Source organism: Cygnus olor, chromosome 4 (assembly GCF_009769625.2).
Source record: "Cygnus olor isolate bCygOlo1 chromosome 4, bCygOlo1.pri.v2, whole genome shotgun sequence".
Taxonomy (NCBI): domain Eukaryota; kingdom Metazoa; phylum Chordata; class Aves; order Anseriformes; family Anatidae; genus Cygnus; species Cygnus olor.
Window position 1 is genome coordinate 50988454 of NC_049172.1, and position 23147 is coordinate 51011600.

General features: G+C 37.6%; 1 protein-coding gene across 3 annotated transcripts in view; it reads right to left on the reverse strand.

Moving 5' to 3' along the window:
• Positions 1–23147, reverse strand: part of GABRB1 (gamma-aminobutyric acid type A receptor subunit beta1) — a 125410-nt gene that overhangs the window by 47370 nt on the left and 54893 nt on the right. For all 3 annotated transcript variants that reach the window (XR_005819569.1, XR_005819568.1, XM_040556146.1), the window contains exon 4: positions 13713–13933. Coding sequence is in view for 1 of the 3 variants with exons in the window: in XM_040556146.1 (XP_040412080.1) it covers positions 13713–13933 (221 nt within the window). In the remaining 2 variants the exon portion in view is untranslated. The remainder of the gene's footprint in view (positions 1–13712; positions 13934–23147) is intronic.

Below are 23147 nucleotides of genomic sequence, written 5' to 3' on the forward strand. Positions count from 1 at the left end.
GACTTATTCCCAATGTAAGTGGAAATTCATGGACAGTGTTATGCTGTGTTCAGGCAGCTTTACTTATAATCTTGTGTGCATGCAGGCCTTTGAATTATTTCAAGAATGTGCTTTGATATTTTCATGACATCTTAAAAATAAGTCTGACATTTTGCAATTGAAAAATAATGGAAAAAGGAATTAGAAATGGGATAAAAGATCACTGGTGAATGAAAGCTCATATACATATCAAACAGCCATCAGCTCATTGCTCATAAAAGACAGAAATTCCCATTGCCATTAAAAAAATACTTCTAATGAAACAATCACTCCACAACTGAGATCTCAATCTTCAGTTTACAGGGAGACCTATAAAAGATCCTCAAAGATGAGTCCAGAAACTAAGCTTTCAGACTGTACGGCTCATAAGGAGAAGAGTGAAATGCTGTAGTGTAAAACACTTCTGGAAAATCTGGTGTTTATAATCCCACATAGTTTAAGTTCACAGTGCTCTGCCCAGCAGCACTTGCTGGAACCAAGGAGATAGTGGCTGCACTATGGGTTGAAACCTTTTATACGAGTTTTGCTTGGAAAGAAAATACTGGTGAATCTGTCAGTTCAGAGCAATTTTCTGTACTTAGCCCTGTTGCTTCTGTTTGTCCTTAAAAAGCAGTTTGCATACCTGAAAACTTAGCTGTTTTGTGTTTGCAGTTAAATCAGGTGGTGTGATAAAAAGATTACTCTTCCAAAACAGGTGAAGATATATTATGGCATTTTCTTCTTATGCAGTCCTAAAAATGTTCTTGTAGTGTTTTTTCTTTCTTTCTTTTTTTTTTTTGGGTTCAGGTTATTGTTTAGTGATTTTTTTTTCTAATTTTTATTTTTTATTTTTGTTAATGAAACTGAATAAACATAGTTCTGTTTATGGCATCTATAGTGACAACCAGAGACCATCTGCAGGTTTGTATCCTTTATATCCAGCACACAGGCCATCCATCTGAATCTTCACGCCTTTCCTAGAATTAGGACTATTTTTAAACATTTGAATTATTTAACTAATACTGAGAAAATACATTTTCTATGCAGGACAAAATTATTTATTTTTTGCCTATGTAGTGATTTGCTTGTGAGAAATTAAGCATTCAGTGACTCCAAGGATGATAATATACCATATTTAGAGTAATTAAATATTACCAAAACATCTGTGACACACCTTCAAAACAAAACTTTGCTCGTTTTCTAACTGCAGAGTCCCAGCAGGGGGCTCCCAGGTAACACTGAGAAATCTTTAGGAGGCATTAATGCATACAAGTTGCCCACATTTGGATGATAGCTGTGTATTTTTAAACTTCCTAGAATCTGAGTTAAATTATCGCTTAGCATTAATATTTTTAAAAGCATTTTACTTAGGAAATGTTTTGGTTGCTAAAATCCTTTGGCTCATCATGCAGTGTTTCAGTGGAACTTGCTGTTCCTTGGATTCAAAGGCAGATAGTGAAAAACTACAATTTTTCCTCAGCCCTTTTGAAAATCTGGTTGATGGATGTCTTGTGCCAATTTAGGTTTAACACTACCTAACATCTCCGAGAGATCTTAGAATTTGATTGTATTTTAGTAATTTTCTGCAAATGGATTAAATGTGTACTCTGTATAAAGAAGAAGCAGGATTAATTGTACTAAGAATAGAATTAGCACTCTCAAGTGAAGAAATAATTTAAAAAATAAAAAAACTGTGATCCACCATCCTTGAATCCCACTCCCTCCTATAAAAAAAGGCTAATTTTAGAGCTGGTTTTTTTTTTTTTTTTTTAACAGCTATTTTTTGTAACTATTTTATAACTGTTTCATTTATTTCTTTCAGTGACAGACTCAATATTTGGAGAGTTTGTAATGTAAGTAGGCCAGTAGTCAACTGTATTTCAAATGGTACTAACTGAGGTCAATGAAATAATTCTTAGGAAATAGTCCGACAATTTATTTCTCGCTCCATTTGCCAAATGTTTGACTAGAAAATTTTCAAAAGTATTTATTCAGAAATATTTTTTAAGGTACTGAAATATCTCTTGTAGGTAGTTTGTTAGCTACAGAATAGCAATTGAGATATTTATTTATTTATTTTTAGTTGGACTCTGAAGGTATGTTCCAAAGATGTTTTCTGATGAAAGAAAATTACGGAAAATAGGTGAAGATATTATTTTAATTAAATTCTTACCAATAAAATAGATCCATGTAAAGAGTTTCTTTCTGTCCCTTGATCACCAGTGAGAACATACTAAAGCTAATTGTCACAGCATAGGGGACATATAGATGCATTTGCTTGAAGAACTATTAGGCCTTTAAAAAACTCACAAAGATTGGCTCCCATTCTACTAAAAACAACAACAACAACAACAACAAAACAACAAAAAAACAAACAGAGGGATGGTCTTTCTTCTGTAGAAAAATTTATCATCAAAACCTGAGGACAAATTTAAAACACCCCACACCACCTAATAAAACCCCAAAATTACAGATTTCCACAGGAGACTTGCTATTCATTTACACAAATATGTTACTAACGGGGCTGGAAGCAGAACATGGATCTCATAATTTATGCTCCCAATAAAACCACTTGATCACCCTGTCTTACATAGTTTACAAATCCGTCTACCTAACAATTACGAAAATGCCTCATTTGCCAACTCCTGCCATACCCTCAGAGGTGGTTTTAGAGAGGCTGTGCTGAAAGGGACATCAACAGCACGCATCTGATCATCAGATAGGTAAAGTGGCAGGCCTGAGAAGTGCCAAGGGCTCTGAAACTCACCAATTTCTTCTGTCTGTGCCATGATGCATGGGAGATGTCAGCTTACCCTTTGCAAGTAACTTATCTTCAGAGACTAAACTTTTCTGTGTGATTTATGAAAATGATGGTCATGTAAAAGAGTATATGTATCTTTTTGGAAGATACAAATACTCTGTATCACTATCTTGTTGGGCTAAGCCTATTTCTGCTCATGTGTTTTTGAAAAATTTGTCCTTGGTATTTTTTCAAGAACATGAATAATTGGACACCTCATCTGTGCAAAATACACAATTTTTCAAAACTAAATACAAATAATTAGGGCTTTCTATAAAAACAAAACTAAACAAGCAAAAAAAACCTCCTCACACCCAAAATCTTGGATGGACTTGTGTTTTGCAAAGGATCTGTTCCCCTGATTAAATATATTTGAATGTAGTAATGTATACTAAAGGCTTTTAATATACTTGGTACCACAAAGCCACTCCCCCATGATGATTTACCCAGAGGTCAAGAAATAGTTTGCAGTTAGCTTGGAGTCCCAAGTGGTTATTGCTGTGTAGATTGCTGCTAAGTAAACCTCTTTACCATAGGTTCAACTGCTGAGTGAGTTTTAAGTTGTTTTATATTTGTCTGTGCTTTTGACTCTTGATTTAGGCTCCTGGTAGCTCCAATGCTTCTGATGTTTCTAGATTCTTCCCTGAAAGATAATGTCTGGTTGCATTCATAATCCCCAAAAATACATCATCCTAAGTATGTATGTGTAGTATCTACATTCTCGTGTCTGTAGGGCTTGGTTTCTCAGTCTAAGAAAAAATCATCAGACCTGTGTTTTAAGGTGGGATTGTATTACCAATGCCATTACATTACTTAGTAATGTCACCTTGTTAATGGCTTTATAAATTATACCCTCTAGTTTCCACACATTTTGTCTCTCTCTTTTTTTTTTTTTTATTAGAAAATTACATGAGGGTGTTTTGGCCTGGCAGTTATGAGATCACAAATGTTGGTACTAAAGCAAATGTGCTAAATAGAGAAATGCACTCTTGTATTTTATAGAGTAATTCATCTGCCATTTTATATTTTATTATCCTCAAGGACTCACAGTGCAAACTGTTGCCATTCACAATAAGTCTCCCTCCTACCCTGATGGAGTAGCAATATTAAACACCAGCCAGGCTGGCAACAAAATTCTGTGGCTTTTTATTATTATTATTATTACTTGTTTCTTTGTTTTTCATTGGCTGGAAATAGAAGTGATGAGGTACTAACAGGCCAGCTCCTGTTCTTGCCCCTGCCATCAGAGAGGTTCCAAAGAGTGTTTATCAACATGGTGATAGGTGCTTTATATATATAAGTGTATATATATAAAACAATAAAAAACAAAGTTGTTTTCTAGACTGTAAATTGTTCTTGCCACTACTTCTAAATTAGGTCAACAATATTTGAGAAGAATTAAATTTTTCTTTTAAGTGAGATTTGTAGAGGAGTGAGGGTTAAGAAGAAAATACCTTTAAAGCATTTCTTTTAATATACACGGTTGCTTACATCTTAGCATTATTCTCAGAAAACACTTCATCTGTGCTGAGATTACTGAAAACACTGTTTGTGATTGCCTTAGTAAATTACTCAAGGCAGGGTTGCTGTTGATGCTGATATCCCTGAACACCTGAGAGGGTCCAAGCCAATCTTCTGTCTTGTGCAGCACGGAGCTGCTCTGAGCCTTGTTAGCAAAGGAGATGTCTCTGACAAACAGCAGCCCCCCCACACTGGCAGGTTTTATTCATTCTCCATTTTTACTTTGTGTGCCTTTACCAAAGTTGTTGTCCCAGCACCCAAGCAGCATTTCAGCAGCTTTTGGATGGTTTATGTCAGGACAGTTCTTTACTCTTAGAATGCCTTAATTCGCCCTTTTGTGCATCTAGGTGTGTTCATTAGTCTAGGGTAAGTCTCTCTGGTAAATATTCACTGCCTCCCTATGGCTTTTATTTACCCACCTAGTACTTCTATTGTATATAAAAGGTAGGGATTTCCCTCCTGTCTTCCAGCCTCTCTGATTTTGGTTGCACTGTTTCTTCACTGATGCCACTGATCAACATCAATATAAATCCAATGAGAGTGAGGCTGGGTTTTAAGCAGCTAAGAACTTATAATTTTCTCCCTCAGTGATAATTGTTCTTCTCAATGTGCTAGAAATTAATAGTATGCAAACTGGAAATCTGCAGCAAAGTACAACTTTATTTATTTATTTATTTATTTTAATAATTTATTTCATTATTGTTAGAGGGAAATGGATTTGCTTTTAGTAAATGTCTTTCTCATGATGAAAGGTCTTCTTCTCGGTTGGCCAGTTTTGTGCTATCTGTACAACTAACAGGTTATCAGGCAAGAACTTTTATGGTTTGTGAACGGAGAAAGCTGTGACGGTAAATATATGAAGGTTCCTTGTGGGTATTATTTTTCAGATCTCCCCTGCCTCTCACCTTGCAAAAGCAAGTAAAGAATGAAATACTCCTTAAAAACTGCCTATGCTTGTTCTATAGAAGGGATTCTTAGAGTGTTTATAAATTTATTTGAAATTCTTCTTCATCAAAGGTACTTTGGTCTTAATCTCTGCCACAACATTTATTTTTACATAATTTCTGTATCTCAGTATGTTTGAGGCATTATTTTTACACACCAGGGATGAGCTATGATTTGAATGGAGTTTTTTTTTTTTTTTTTTTTATATCTATATATTAAAGGCCATTATATTAAGAAATGGAATTTTGATGCAGATTGTGTTGACAGTGGCAGAGTAATAACTCCAACGCATTAGAAGATGTTTCCACTTCTGATAGGAGAGAAGGGAAGTCTTGTTCAAATAGACAGAACACAGTTCATTAGAGAGGAGAGAAGAAAATAATCCAAACCCAATTCATACCAAGAAAGCAAGAGATGATATATTGCATTGAAAATATGTAATACATACTTTACAGTGTCCTTCAGCTTTAAAATTAAACATTTTTTACTCTTCTTGTATTGTCCAATTATTATTATTTTTTAATTCTTTGGATGGTATTAATGTAGTTAAATATTATCTTAACAATATTAAGATAATTAAGTAGGTGACAAATATTTTCAGTAATCTGAGTTTGATCCAGAATATGCTTGAATTAAAAGGTCTTTGAATAAGGCCTACTGGGCTTTGCTCTACAAAATTCCTATGATTCAGTTCTGCGGAGTGCTGTGCTTGAAAGCTGTGATCAATTACAGCTTCTAAAGCTTGTATTTAAATTCAAGCCCATGAAGCCTGTTGTGAGTCCACCAGAATGCTTATGTACTTCATTACTGGTTGCATATTTACAGCTGAGTCCATATCCAATACTTTTTTTTTTCCTTTAAATACTCTCTATAGGACTCATTCCACCTGAAGTGTTTCCCCACTTTTCCTCATTTATTTTTACATTAAAAAACAAACAAGCAAACAAACAAAATAAGTATAAATAGAATAAGAATTAGTTGGCTGAAATGGGAGGTTAAAATCTCCAAAAGCTCTATGATTCTATGAAATCAATTATTGGGTATTATTTGCTAATTCAGTCCGAGTTCATTAATAGCTGCTCCACACAGAGCTGCGCTTTCTCTGTATGTATATAAAGCCTATGGGGGCAAAGAGCGGGGGGAGACCCAGCTGGGGGAATTCAGTGCATGTCCCCTCAGTGGCAAGGGGAGCACTTCTTTTTGGGGTGGAGGTGGCTTGTCCTATGTTGTTTGTGAGGACATTTGTGCTAATGGAAGATAGCAAGGCTTTCTCTGAATTACACCTGAGAAGGCGCTAGGGTTTTTTCCCATTTCTTGTAGGTTTTTAAAATAGCTTATAGGTTTCAGTCTTCCATTTCCATTTGTCCTATGTATTAACTAACAATTTACTACTTCATTTTACCAGGCTCCATTTTGTGATTGACATTAAATAAAACTTATGGGGTGTGATTTATATAGACCTTTACTACTGCAGGTAAAACAGAAAACCTGTAACTGCTTCTAGGTATAAACCAAAAATACCGTTTTCAAAACACCATTGTGGTTTTAAGAGTGCACTTGCTTTTGTCTTAAATTTCTTCGGTTATGGCCGTATGCTATAAATTACTGCTGAGATCTCAGTCACGGGTATTCTTCATCAAATGATATTAAATTATAAAAACCTGTGTTGGTTGACAAGCCACAATATGTATAACAAATGTGTGAATAAAGCAGTAGTGAGATTGCATTTCCTTGTACATATAGCATTTCATAGGTGTTAGTCCATCTATAGATGTAGCATAAAGGTTACAAATCCAACAGCTGCAGGGCGGGGAAGTGCCTTCTGGGACGGGTATGGAGCAATGTGTTATGGAGATTTTCCCTCCTGTGCCCAGCTAAATACCAGAGAAATAAAGCCAGGCTGAATTGAGCTTCATGTGACGAATGGACTAAATGTACTGCTCACCCACAGATTTATATCCCTATCATCCAGTAGCACTATGTTGTTTCCAATCTTTTTACATTAAGTGGAGTAGTAAGAAGCAATGATTTGGTCAGGGAAGAGTCCTGCAAGAGCAGGAGGAGCCAGGTTTGGGGACAAGCACTCGTGCCAGGACAGGAGGGTGCAGCTGAGCTGATGGGCAGCGTAAATGCAGGTTTCAACATCTAAGCTGGAGGAAAGTCTGTCTGGATCTGAATAATGTTTCTGAAATGCAATATACACAGTGGAGACTTAGAGATTTGTGCTGCTACTACAGCATTGCCCGTGGCTGACAGGTTAAACAATGCAGGGGATGCTCTGTCTGGGGAAAAGACAACCATTAAAAAATCAAAAAGTACTTTTTATTTGAACTAGAGTAATGCAGTGGTTATTTGTCGTGAGCTTAGGAGTAGCCAGGTTGCAGATCCTTGCTATTTTTTTTTTTTGTGTGTGTGTCTGAATATAATTAATTACATTAAATCTATATTAGATCTATGCATAAATTCCCTTCCTTAGCTGCACAGCTCCATGACTGGTGTGGGAAGATTCTCTTTGTTCCTTCAAACACATGACTCAACCCTTTTGAAAAAGCTAGAAGAACAGAGTGAAAGGTCCCAAACTGAAAAAATAGCATTTTTCTTCCACTAGTCAGGCATCTTTCTCTGCTTTGGGACTGCTTCCTCTGTGAATACAGACACGAGTATGGTTTCCCCAGGACAGCAGAGTGTGGTTGTGGTGTCGAGCCTTGGCTCCTTTTTCCTTCTGAGGCGAACAAATGCTCCTAGCAGTGCACTTGGTGCTAGCATCTCCTGTGATTATGAGCTGTGCTGGTTGCCCATCAGGCGTCTTTGCTCCTGTAAAGGGAGTCTAGTGTGACCTGCAGCAGCCTGAACTGGCATCTGCAATGCACCCTTACCTTCTCCTAATAGCTGTAAATGTAGGAGTATAGTCATTTACCTGTGAATCCTGAAAGCTGACACTCAGAATTTGAAAGGGAAACCAGCAATGATTTTTGGAGGTAGAAGAAATGACAAATGTTTGGCTGATTTATTTTTGTAAAAATTTTGCAAATCTTGTGGTTTCAAAAATATAAAGAAAGTCCCAAATTTTTTACTTCAGTATTTTATTTTTTTTTTAAATATACCTATTGCTAAATCTTGTGGTATTGATACATGGAAAAAAAAGGCACCTCATATTTTTTCCAAAGCCATTCTATCTCTTGATAAAAAGATGCTTTGTAAGTTGTTCTGTGTTTTCTGTAGACTGAGATAAAAAGTAGCTTTTTAGATTACGTTGCTTTGTATCATTCTGAATGAGTGCATTTTTTTTTTTTGGCTGGAGCTGTTTAGAAACACAGGTGATGACAACAGATTGATTACCAGCATGAGCAGGCTGCCCATTGCCATGATGGCAAGTTGGCAAGTCCTGAAAAGGACCTGATAACTGACTCTTTAATCAAATCCATGAGAGTGTTTGGAGGAAAACCAGAACTGCATAGCCCCAGATCATGACAACATAAAAACAATACACAAAACAGTGAAATTTCACTGTACTAAAAGATTTGGCTAGCAAATTTATTTAGTAACACTCTCAGATGTATTGCCATAATAGAGTGTCATGAAGGAAAGTTTATAATCAAATTTACAATCTAAAATTGTAATTTAAAACAGTGTTCTGCATTTAAATACAGCTTTTCTTGTATTCCACCCTTAGGATTCGTTAGATTGACTTCCATGGATATTGCATGAGTAAATGGCTAGTAAATCCAGTGTTGCATGGGTTGATTCACATTTGTGAATTGGTTGGAGATGAATGACTGTCCCACAGTATTTATGTTATAGCAGAACTTCTGCATGTAAGAAAGGGTGAAATAAGTCCTTACCTTGAAGGCAAAGATCCACCTTCCCCTTTCCAGTTATACTGGTGCCTAGTGTTGCTGCAGCAGTATGAAAACATGGTCTCACTAAACCAAAATTTGTCAGTGCTGTAAGCCAGTCTTTCTTTTACTTGTCAAGGCATGCTCAGTACCTCTGCCTTGAAATGAATGAAGATCTACTCTTAATGATGACAGATGGGTTTGTATTTGAACATCAGAAGGGAGGGAGATCTGTGTAAAGGTATCATTGAAGTCATGTTGCTCCTCTTAGCTAATATTTTTTGAAGGGTATGCAGCCCATTGTTGCTTTCAACACACCAGATGAAATTCTGCTGTCATTTATTTTGAGGCAATGTCACGATAACAGAACAGATGTCTCAGGAGAAATAAGATGTCATTGTTCTTCTAGTGAAATGTGGAGAAGAATTAAGAGATAGCAGAATAATACTAGGAAAGGATGATTTAAATCAGAGCTTCCATTCATAACATCATGACATAAGAATTTGAGTTTGGAGTTCAGTACAACAAATTAAAAATAATTCCTTTTAAAGACAGGCTATATCTCTAGCATCATACTCAAACGAAGGAGAGAAAGGGCAAGCAAAAGAAAAACCCACATCACATGCTTGTTTGAGAAGCTAAAGCTTTGGGAGAGATTTGTAGGTAATCTTAGCTGAAAGGGCAATAAAAGTAGTGAGAGGGACTGCTAGCACCAAAAGGGCTACAGCTAATGTGGTCTGATAGCTTATTAAAAATGGAGGGGTGGGGGAGTGGAGGAGGTGGAAGAAGAATCCCCTATTTTACAGGCTGTGCTGGACCAGGCTAGAGCTGTCTCAGACACAACCCTCCCCATGCTGCAGTTTTGCATGTTGGCTCAAAGGGAATCTGCCTGAGGAAGCAGGTAGCTTCTCTATCCCAATACATCATAGAAAATAATAATAGCTGCTGGAAGGAGTATTTGATAGAACCTGAAGTCACACACATCAGGTACATAATGCTTAACAGCTGCACTCAACTTCCCTGGCATATTTGAAATGGAATTCAGTGGAAATATTAACATAGAGTTAGATATGTTTATGTGTGTTTACCTGCTTGGGCAATAGGATGAAAAAGTTATTTGGTAAGTAATGCTGCACATTATTCAATACCATGAATAATAAACACAAGTAGAATTTGCAATGGGACACATAACAGTAATTCACAGTTTTAGGGGGCAGAAGGCTTAGGAGTATTCTGTGTCTGTGCAAGTTGATATGCATGCATCATTCTTCAATCTGTTGTGATATAGCAGCTGAAAGTTACTGGAAAAAAATAGCTAAAGGGTCTGTTTGTTTCCTCATAGAATTTGTACTATAATGGAGACATATGAAAGTGATAATATTTTGCTATATGAGATAAAACCAGCACAGTGTATTCAGTATGTATTTCCTTTGTTTATTCATCTGTAAAGCCAAACAATTAACCTTGCTTTATTTTTCCTCAGCTGTGTTGGGACTGAACATTGCATCACTGCCAAACTGCTGGGCACGTGGATGCAAGCAGAGCAGGTTTTTAGAGCTGTTGTGATTGTTCCAGTTCCTGTTTAAGGAAGCCAGTAAAATTTCATATCTAAACCTAAAAAGAAGCATTTAACTCTGGACTGAAAAAGAGAACATGTACATGGGGAATAGGAGCCATGGGGGAGAGCAAGCATTTAAATCATCCATGAGGGATGGTTTTAGGCTCTGTCTGAGAGGACTGGTGATCTGCTGGGAGCTCAGACCCCAGTCTGCAGCGTAATTGGTGCTGTCTGCCTTGTTCCAGCCATGCCAGGCTCATGCTCCATTGTCAGTAACTGAAGTGAAACTCACAGGTTGTGGCTCCTCTGTGTGAGGTTTGGTGATACGCTCTTTGCACTCTCTACTGCGTAGAAGCTCTATGCAAACTAAGACTCTGCAAAGTTTCTTCTCTGCCCACGAGGCTAAGACTGGAGCTGTGCTGAATTTTCGAACAGGCGATGTTTAATTTCACCTCAAAACACTTTCTGCAATGTCTTCTCTCTTATGAGGCATGTGTGTCATCTTGTATATGAAGAAATTGTTGCTTGTATGAACTAAGGGTAATCTGTAGGCTGACAGAGGCATGTTTATTACCATAAGGAAAGTGACCTCTAATAGACACAAAATGTTCAGCGCAGTAATTGCCATCTGTAGTATGAAACCCGCTTCAATGTCTCTTAACTTAATTCTTCCTTCTGCTCTTTGTCTTCGATTAGGTCGTTCATGTGGGATTGGGACATTACATGTGTTTTCACTGGCAGACTGCAGATCAAATACTGCTCACCAGATGCATCTAAGCAGCTGTTTTGTTCTTGGAGAAATTATGGCACAGCAGCTTGAGCTGCAAACAAGACCCAACAGCTGAACATCACCAACCATGTGCAGAAAGAGGTGAAGAGGCTGCTGGTGGAGACAGGGACACGTCTGGCAATGCCTGGCTCTCCTGAGCCCTTGCTGTCTTCTCTGAGGTGAGGAGAGAAAAAGCAGAAGCCCAGGAGAGGCCTAGGTTGCCCTTGTGCCATTTATGTTCTGGAATGCATGTGGAATATAGATTGCCCTGTATGTCAGTGAGGTGGTGTTTTTTTTTTTTTTTTTTTTTTTTTTTTCCTACTGAGATAGTTGAGGTATTGAATGGGGTATTAAGCTGCAGAGCTGCATCAGTTGCAGAGCTCATGCTTAACCATCCCAATACGAATGGTTATTTAATCACACCAACCAGGAGCCTTGTTATGTGAAGGATACCATCTTTGCTGTTGCACTGGAGGTTTGCCTGAGCACCTCTGAGACTAAGAGCACAAACTGTTATGCTCAGCAGTGTCACGGCTTCTTGTCCAGGCTCACACTTTGTGGATGAGGCCTGTAAGAGGACTTGCAGCAGATTCACCAGATGCTACAGCTTCTTTTGCTGTATTCTGCAGAAGACAGTTATTGATATCAGATGTGCAGCATATATATGGAAATATGTGCACAACATATACTGCTAGGTGTAGTTTATGTTGTACACAACTGCTTGTGAAGGACTACTTGGGTCTAATATACTCTTTTGCCACTATGCAAACCCTGGAATGAAATAAATCTATTTCCTGGCCTTATACAAACAAACAAAAAGTATTTTGAAAAATTCTCAGGCCAAAGTGTCCTTTAATGATAACGGTTTTGCTAAATAGATTTTCAGTTTGATTGAAAAGAACTGTAGGAGGTCAGAAGGCAATGGGAAAGATGTGTTTTTTACATGCTCTGTTTAGCAGGTCATATTGACAGCCTGTAGTCTATCAGCTATTTCCTCATGGGTTCCTTGTTTTCCTTTTCACAACTGAAGCAGCAATTTTTCTGTAACAGGACAGATCTGGCTGTATCAAAGTGCCTTGGTGGCAAGTGATGCATGACCTTTGAATCTAATGAGTTCAAAAGAAAAATTATGATAAACCAAAGTAATAATTTTTAAATGATTTTTTGTTTGTTTCTTGTGACGCTTGAGTTGATGGGTTGGAAAGTTCTCTCTGAGTGCATGGGTAATGATATATTTATAGAAGGTTGTGCTTTTATAGGGTAACATGTGCCTTTAAACTTTTATTTTCAGTAAACTCTAAGTTATCTTTCCCAAAATATTACTTTCATTTTGAATTGCTACAGCAGTTCCTCCCCTGCTCCCCCCCCCCCCCTCCATTTTCGCCTCCTGTTTTATGAATTATTTTAAGGTATTTTCATCTAGGTTTTATGCTTTATGTGATTTTTTTTTTCCTTGTTAACTGAAGTATGGTTTTGGTTTTATGCTCTCCAGGCATCTTCAGTGTTGAATGATACCAGTGATCAAAGGCTGTTTCAAGCAAGCAATGTCTTTTCCCCTTCCACCCACCCCTCAGCAAAGCTACCTTAACTTTAAAAATTATGCAAAGCCTACTCAAGCTCTGCAGCATAAGATGCAGCTTGGTTTGGTTTTAATTATACATTTTGAACATTATCATTAGATCATGTCTGTTCAGATCTTAGAATATATTTTATCTACAGGGGTGAATATAGGTTGTACTGTATAAAGTAGCAGTGGTGGTGTGAAGAGACAATGATAAACCAAGGCAGATTAAAGAAAATCTATATTCACAAGCATCAGTAATCCTTAAATAGTTCATGTAAATTTACAAATTCACTCTTTTTATTCCCTACCAAATGTTGGATGCATTTCTTCAGATGACTCCCAAATTTTACATTTTATATCATTCTAAAGAACTGCCTGAAAGATTTCAGAAGGAAGTGTTTGCCTAAGTTATGGCTGATTATCAGGTAAGAACAGTACTAACATGCTCAGAAGAGCTGAAAAAGACACTTTACTTTGTTTAGTTATAGCTAATAAAAGTAATTTTGATGCCTTGTGGAAAATAGTTGGATGTATTTTTATGCTGTATATAGTATATTTGCTGACTTTTAAAGCCACAGTGAGAAACCAAGAAAAAGGAGAGCATTGGTAACACCTGCACTTACCAACCACTAGCCATATGTCTGATTTAAAACAAGCAAACAAACAACAAGCAAAACCAAAACCAAAAAATCACAACATACCGTAGACCGTAAAGGACTGTCCCATCTGGATGGAGCCGAATCATTCGGTTTTTCACTGTCACCCCATGGACAAATGATTTCTTGTCATTTAGGAAATATGTGTCAGGCACCCAGAGCTGGTCAGCCACTCTGTTGTCCAGTGTTAGGTTCAGAGGTATTCCAGAATAAGAAAGCCTTTTATCCCTCCAGGACTGCTGGAAGTACATGGTAAGGGTGTAATCCTACAGAATAAATGAGAAAGGCTTTTTGTATTTTGCATACTGAATAACTTAACATAAATTTAGTTTTAAATAACTTTCTGCTCAGTAGCTGAATACCAGAAAAGCACCAGGAAGTTTAAGGTTCATCGCAATGTCGTCAGTAACCATGACCATGAGTCTTGGCTTGTTTGTGTTAATGTTGAACTTCACACTACTCCCCAGTGGCAGTGACCAACCACCCCAACACCCCTGGCCATGGGCTTAAAAAAACTCTTGTGCCAGGGGGAATGCATAGTATGTTTGGGTCTCCAGTCTATAGGCTACAGGGTCTCCAGTCTACAGACCATGCTTGCCATCTTTTGATAGGTTTTCTTTAACATGAAAAAAACAGGGTTTTGTTGACCTCAGTCAAATAGCCTTGAACACGATTGAAAACACCTTTTGATATTTGCTGTCTTCATCCTGAAAGATTCCCCCCACAATCCAGAAAGCCAGCAGTCCCTAGTCTGTCTGAGAAAGAGCAAAAATGACTGCAGAAAGTATAATGAACAATTTCTCATGCTGAGAGTGCTGCAGTTTCCAGGTGTAATGACCTTTGGTAGCTGGGTGCATCTCACCTGAGCCCAGAGAATGCGATGCTTTCTGGCACTGGCAATCAAACATTACTGCATAGAAAATGAACATTGCCTGACTATTACACTGTAGCTTAGGGGAAGTACCATTTACGAAGTCCTTCAGCTTTGCACATGGTCAGGAAAGAAACTGTTGTAAAAGACTTCTGGTCTGACTTACTCCCTCAAGTCTTTCACTTTGTGCATTTAGTCGTTTCAAACGTACTCAATTTTTTGATGTGGAAAAGCCCACATACTTTATGTCTGATGGAGTTCTTAAACATGTCTGGAACAGCAGTATGTGGACTGCTGGTTTTATCTTCCTTATCTTCTCTCCCACCCCCTTTTTCAAGTGGCAGGTCACTTCGTCACACTTTTAGCAATAAAAGAGCAGTAACATTATAGATGTTGGGTAAGATTTTCTTTTATGTGAGAGAAGGCCTCACCTCTGTCATCCTTACAAACCCTAGCCTGTACTGTAATTTTGGAAGAAATAGCATAAAAGCTGTCTGTGATTTCTTCTCTTCATCTTCACTGGCTTCTTAAGAATGTACCACTACCATGAAAATCAAAGCACTGTTGTTACCTTTCAAAAAGACTTTCTGCCTGGAATGTTGCACCTAGTAGAGCTATAAACTATAGGCTGATCACTAATAAAATAAGTTAATATTAATAAAAATATTGCTTGCTCTGGGCCTGCAGTAGTTGCCTTGTGTAGAGGACATTCCGTGACTTGGTGATCAGCAGACTTATACATTATGTAATTTACATCAGTTCTGAGCATCAATTTTCAAGCATCTCCTAGATGTGCCCTTTTCAGGACTACAAGGTGGATGGTTACCCATGGCAGAGCCAAGAGGTGGTATGCAGAAGGTGTAAGTCTTGACCACATAACTAGGAGCAGGTAGGAGGAGGTCAGGACAGCTACTTTTCCTTTTCACAGCACGCTGATTAAGCACAGAACTACAAAGTTCCTTGGGGACAAAGCAACTGTTTATTTCTAACTTTGCCTCAGATTAATTTAATCTGCGAAGGAGTCTCTGGCTGGACTCTGACCATGTATGCTTGACTCAGTGTGTAGAAACTTGAGGCGGAAAGGCTTCAACCCACCCTTGCCTCTACAGCCATCTTCCAGCTGGAGAATCAAAGAGGTCAAAACCTTTGTCATGGGTAACTGTCACTGCTGCAGAAATATCTGGATGGGCGGACTATTTGGCTTCTCAGCTGCTGATGAGTTACCAATCGTTAGCAAGTGTGGTACAAATTTAAGTCACCACCCAATTTCACTTTCTATTTCAAAGGTTGCTGAGGGAAAGGACAGCTGTATCCATTGCCACTTCTACAACAGCATGGTTTAAAAACAGTAACAACAGCAATAATGATAATAAAAAAGAACAACATAAACCCTTTTGTCGCCTTTTGTGTTTCTTCCTGAAATTTAAGTGTAAGGAAGGCACAGTGCATGTGCTGATGCTGCCCTGCCAGCTGTTGCTGAAGGGGCTGTTGCGCTGACAGGTTTATGTGACAGGAGTAATGTGCTGAGGTGTGCACTACACTCTGCTGAATATGTGATTTGTAATTTAAATGGTGGAAAAAGCATGGAGAAACATGAACCCTGAGGAAGCAAATTTTTGAGAATGTGATGTACAATTTGGATAGCTTTGGGTTAGAAGCAAGCACTTAAAAAGAAGTTAAATCCTTGCCTTTCCTTCGTTTTAGAGATACACAGAGACCAGATGTGAGCTGAATGAGAAAAAAAAAATCAATATTCTCGTGCAGTTTTCATATATCTTTTTTCTATCCTGCCCTATTTCAACCAATTTTACATAGAAAAGGTTTCATAAATGTCTGATACAAGTTAAATTTTCAATGCTCAGCCCTTTGCTTGGTACCCTCTGTCTTCTGTCTAATTCAGCAGAGACAATGCAGTCTGCAGTACAGATGGAATACGAATTCCAATTACACATAATTATCTTTTTTTCCCTTCCTGCTTTCCTTTATATTTTCACCATGTCTAAAAGCTGCTTTTGTAAAGCTGTCATGTCACCCTGGAGAAAAAGGCTAAAAATTGAGGATTTTCTGTGTGTGATGGATCCCAAAGATCAATCAGAGAGAAAAATAGCCAAGATAGGCTACAAGATATCTTAAGGATGTGATCAGGAAAAAAAAAAAGTCTCTTGGCTATGGCTAGTGGTAGAAAATAAATTGCTATTTTTAGCATCACAGTCTGTCTCAGAAATTTTATTTCATCCAGCTGTGCTTTACACAGAATACTACTGTTGGTGACACTGCAGGAGAGACAATAAGCCTGTGCCCCACAGCTGTGTTGTACTATAGAAATATGTGGCATACCAACAAGTGTTAGTGGGAAGAGCAAACCTGAGCTTTATCTTAAAGGAATGTCAATGTTTCTTAACTCAGAAAGAGTTGTATTTTCTTTCCATTCTCTAGAACCCAAGAGAGTTACTCTTCAATATTTTAATGAAGAAAATAAGTTGTATATTGTGTTTGTGAGAATCTTATTTCATTGTGAGTTTTTATTTTAAAAAGAAAAGTTTAAAGTTAGTGGTAATGTAATTTTATGTAATGGTTATTTTGATGTAAAAATATATCTGAACTATAATAGTGCAATATATATATATATTTGTATGGAATGTAGTCTTACCTTTCTCCTATTTGATCAGTGAGGAATGAAATACCAGCAAAACATATGGCTAGCTTCACCTTGGGATTTTTTCTATTATCACAATTTGTTATATTTTACAGTAGTGTATGTGAGGTGAGAATTTAATGACTAACCACTTTCTAGCCTGTACAATTTGTTCAGGATTCTGTAGTTTCAAGCTCTAGGGTATATGAATAATATCTGAATCTTCCATATCTATAGTGGTGGTTGGCTGCAGAATTTTTTAAGTTTATATGACAACTTCCTAAGATCTCAAGCATCTGTCTAGATGTGAAAATAAATCAGACTATGTTTAATGTTTGCATTTAGGGATTTCTAATCCTGAATTTAAAAAGAAGAGCCCAATGTAAAACTAAAAAGAAAGAAAGAAATGAATCTGCTTCTGCAGATAACTGTTCATTTGAATAATTTAGCTTTAAAAAATCAGTTTTGAGAAACACATTGAATGTTTCTGCATAACTGTACTTATTATAACAAAAGAAAAAAAAGCTAGAATATTCCTGAAAATGTATGATATTTCAGTATCTATAATTGAGCTGTCCATGATTTCCTCAAAAAGTCCAGGTTGGATGGAGCTGATCTAGGACAACCTGACCTAGTAGGAGGTGTCCTTGCCCATGGCAGGGAGGGCGGAACTAGGTGGTCTTTAAAGTCCCTTCCAAGCCAAACCATCCTGTGATTCTGTGAAATGCTGCTCTATTTTTCTATAGTATAGTCTTCTTCCTAGTGGTAAATGCCTAAGCACTAGTGATAACATTGTTTTGATGTATAGTGATTTTTTTTTTGTATGTGATGAAGCCTGATGTGTTAAAATTAGATGATTTTTTTATTTACTCAGTAATCGTGCAATTTCTTTTTTTTTCTTTTTTTTTTTTTTAATGAAACTGAAAAGGTGTGAGTAAGTGTGTATGGATGTCTACTGTAGTATGTAAGTCAATCTGCGTATCAGTAACATGAACTGTGAGAGGAGAATGCCTGCTGGACTTCAGGATGCCTCTGGCATCTCCATTTTTGGGTTTAAAACTTCTTAGAGCAAGAACACAAGCTGTCATATGGGTACACATACGCATTATCGATAAACACATTTTGATTTTAGCTAAATTGATTTCAGATGTAGGATGTGATGAGTGACAGGAGGCATCACCTAGATGGGGTCCTGCTGAGTTTGGAGTGTGTAATTACTTTTCTGGTTGGATTACATGGAGTAACTTCCATATGGTACCCTGTAACCCAGTTGGAAACACTATCTTACATTACCCTTTGTCAGTTTTGGAAGATTAAGAAAAGCTTCCCAAACTTCAGCTGAGCTTCATTCAAAACTGACAGGATTATGAGCTCAGGTCAATTTTGCACCAAAACCGACTGTCAAGTATGAACTAAACTAGGAGTTAATTTGGTGGGTTGAAATGGCTCCATGTAGGGCAGTGGAAGTTAAGAAGCCTTCCTGTAGCTCCAAAGTGAAATGAAATAGTCGGAAAAAACAAAACTTTGTCTCCCCTCTTTCTAAAGATGCTCAACATATTTAGAAATATCTCAATAAACAAGTTTTTTCTTGTTTTCACTGTTGAATTCATTTTAAAGTTAAAATATTGGTAGACTTCAAGTGGATGGGTTGCTGAGCTAATTTCCATAACATAATACTGATAGAAACAGGAGACATTTCTCATTAGCTTGGCTTGTGTGAGGCATTTTAATGAGGTGTAATAGGTTAAGACACATGCTTACATGTTAGTCTCAGGTAAGAGAAAGATTCTGTGAAAATGTGAATAAGAGAAACTAACATATTTTCCTCTAACTGGCAAATTTATTTCTTAATCTGAATTTAATCAGGCTCATAAATAAACATTGGCACCAAGCTTCACTCTTCACCTAGGTAATATAAATTTCTTGTATGAGAGAAAATGAATGGACTACTCATTCCTCTTGGACTTGAAGTTAAAAAAAGCAATTTGTAGTTCCAGTAAATAATATAGTGGAGATCTGTCATACAATGCTAATTCCCTTTTTATTTCTATTATTTTGTTCACTATATATTTGAATAGTTTCATTGTGCAATGTGTATAGATGATGTAAGGGCAATAATGGATATTTTCTTTCCTGATAAACCTCTGCATCTCTCTGAAACCAGTAGAGATGCATTAAAATGGCTAGGTAATTTCCACTTGTTGGTAATTTTCACTGTGTGGTTTACTAGTTCAGCACAGCAGAACATGTGAAATATGTTGCTTTACTGTAATCTAACTTCCTGAGGGACACGCTGGTCTCACCCTGCTTATTTGCTAATTTACAGACTCCAGTAGAATAAAAGACCAGTATAAATGTCTGCTATACTGGCACACACTTTGGTGTTTAACAGACTGCAGGCATGCATGTTTTAAGAGGAAAATAGTGGGAATCTTTTAACTTGCAGTGTTCAGCCGTATGATCTAAAATGTTTTCCCTCTTCCCAAGATTGTCTCAGTCTAAGTTCTGTTACTGTTTTATATGTTTAAGTAGTGAATATCAAAACACATCCCAAAAGTCTTAACAGCAAAAAATTAACACTATGAATGTAATTCTTAGCAGAAAATAGTAAATGGAAGGATATTATGTGAATCCATAGCTGTTCTAGCTCAATTCAACGTCAAAGATTAGAACTCTAGATGAGTTTGTGCATGAGGGCACTGTGCAGCAAAATAAATATGAGAAACACATCAATGTTACATACTTTTAATAGATAACAGTGTATATTGATAGCGGTGGAATACATACTGTACACCCAAACAAACTTAAATTTAAATCACGTCCTTGAGAAGCATCCAATAATCAAGTATCTGGCAGCACTACAGAAAATGAGATGCAATGCAATTCAAATACAGTATAACTTAATCAAGACAAACATAACTGAAATCACAATTTAAAATTAAATGTGGAGTGATGATCAGGACACTAATACTGACTGAAAAAAGGCCATAAATATAGAATACCAATGTACGTAAATCCTGCAGTGATTGCAAGCTGTGATTAATTAGGGAAGATTACCTTCCATGTTTGCTGGATACAGAGAAGGGAAAGGTAGAGTTTAAGACAAGGTAATTGCTGTACTTGCAAATTGGAAAAGGCACGTTCATTCATATGTTGTAAGCATGCTAGGGCATCAGAGGAAGGTGTTAGTGTTTGTTCAGTAACAGCTGTCCTTTGGTCCATCTTGGAAACCTAGGGAAGATTCATGCCCTCAACCTTCAAAAGAGCTATTTTAAGGCAAAGGAATGTAAATTGTGTGTAATTACAATACATACTTTGTGCTTAATTGCATACAGGGTACAAAAATTAGTGGAAAACATTTTTACCCAAATTATGGAGGAAGAAAATTCATGTTCTATTCATTCTGTTCTCTAAAAACGTCAGGGAAGCTACATGTTTCTATTAAGCCTGCAGTCCAGCTGAGCAAGGAGGTCGGTGAGTTGTAGTGATTGATTGTATTTGCCTTTTTTTTTCCAAGGGCATAGGTTAGTGCTCCTTCTGGCTTTGTTTGTAAGTGAAGACTGAAGCAGCATATGTTGTCTCGTTCCCCTCTTCAGCCTAAGGTAGCAGGAGGAGGGGGAAGGAGGTTGGAAGCATGTACTCAAATTATTCAATGTGCTATCTTGTTTCACAGGACATGGTTCTTGTGAATTAGATTTCTGTCAGGGAAACAAGATAGGAAGCTCCACTGCCTACAGGATGATAGAAAAAAAAATCTTTTGGTGAGATAAACTATTTTATATATTTTTTAACAGGATTAGAATTTTCTCAAAGCAAGCTTCACTTTTGCAGAAATCACATTTTCTGTCAGAAAATTGCCAATCGCTTGAAGATGCAAGATTTCTGTAGGAGAAAAAGTTGTGTAAGATACTGTTATTTTGTTTGATCCATTTGGTAGTTCTAGTTGATAGTGAAGTGCCCTGCACTTTTTCAGAAGTGCTGGTAATTCTCCAGAGAAGTGTCTCATAAACCTTGTTGGCATTTATAACCTCACAATTAAATTAAGTATGTAGCATCACAGTTGTTTCTTACAGAAAGCAGCAGAGATCTGGCAGGAGTCCGCATAGCTGTAATGATGATTTCCTTTATTGTTCAAAGCACAGCCAGGAACAAGATTAGGCTCATTATAAGTGTAGCATGTTGTAAATGAATGCACTTATCATTACTGTATTGGGATCCAATATTACTCTTTTCAGTCAATGGCAGAAGTCCCCTTAACTACAATGGGATTAGAATCATGTCCAATGTCTTCAATCATTACTGAAAAAAGGAAAGCAGAAGGCAAAGTATCTCTCAGTTCTTGAAAGAAGACCATCTATTTTGTTGCATTTTTTTTTCAGTGTTTTGATGCATGTATTTATTACTGCTTCTGAGATTTAAATGGGCTGTTATGATAGTTGTGCTTCATTGATCTGCCATTATTTAACTTAGAGGAGGCTAAAATCCCCCTCTTAAAATCTTCTCTTTTCTACTCTGTGTTATGTGGAGAAGAAGAGTTAGTACTTCTGTACTTGGGATTGGTTTCCCATTTAATTGCCCTCTGCTTTTGCTCTCTTATTTGAGCTTTGCTAGCCTGGGAGGCCTGAACATGCTGCTTGTTGTATGGGAAGAAAAGAGATCACAGAATCATAGAATATCGCGAGCTAGAAGGGTCTCGCAAGGATCAGCGAGTCCAACCCCTGGCTCCACACAGGGGCACCCCAAAATCACACCATATGTCTGAGAGCATTGTCCAAATGCTTCTTGAACTCCATCAGGCTCTGTGCCATGACCACTTCCCTGGGGAGCCTGTCCCAGTGCCTGACCACCCTCTGAGTGAAGAACCTTGTGTATGTTCATATGCAGGTATGAAAGGGAACAGTGGAATGATATTTGAGGACTGTGACTTTTTGCCCAAGTAGTGCTATCTTCACCCTCTCTGCAGAGCAAGCACTCCAAGGTAAAGGAATTTCAAGCTTTAATTTATGTTTCAAAATATTTCATATTCCAGCCAGCTTGGGCTGAAAGCATGAATACACAGGAGTGAAGATGGTCATTTGGTAGGAAACAGTACCTCTGAGGTTCTAGCATTGAACTACTTGAAGGTGGCTCCTTAGGGACTGGAAGGATGACTCTTAAAGGGGTGGGCATAGATCAGCTCTGAGGGTCTACCACTTGATGTGTGATATGAGGAATAAAACTAAGAAAATGTTGCTGGAAAGATGCAGCATGTTAAATTTTCAGTAAAGTGAAAACATTGCAGAAAAGTGGAGAATTAAACAAACACCACTTCCCTTGGTACCAATAAGAAAGAGAATTGGAAAGGAGCCCTTTTTGATGACAACAGTTGTTTCTGAAGCACTTGATGTTTTTCTTGTAATTTCCAGTTAGCTCAGCAGGCGTGAACTATGAGCCCATTAGGAAGTGTACTGCATGTCTATGGAGGATGGCACAGCAATAAGAGCTCAGAATTCCTCATGGTGTCAGTGAACAGTGCTGCAGGCAAAGCTGAGCTGATTGTTAGCCTGGGAGCAGATGGAAGTTGTTTGCTGAATTTTATCTTATACACTACTGTGTAAGCCATAACACATTGCGTGCTAATTTTATTAGCACTGGACAGAAAGTTGAAGAGAACATGACCCCACAAGAGAACAGTGTGCCCACATTTTCCCTGATCTTTCTTTTTCTATTTATGTACTTGCAGAACTGTCTTTTGTTACCATTCACATCCCTTGCCAGATTCAACTCCAGGTCAGCCTTGACTTTTCCAACCCTATGCCTGCAACACAGAACAGCAACTCTGTACTTCTCTTGGGTCACCTGCCCTTGCTTCTACCTCTGGTACTTTTCCTTTCATTTCTGAATTCATTAGAAATGATCATCCATGCTGATCTCCTGCTGCTTTTTCTTGAATTTCTGCTTGTCAGGATGGATCATTCTTGAACTTGGAGAAGCT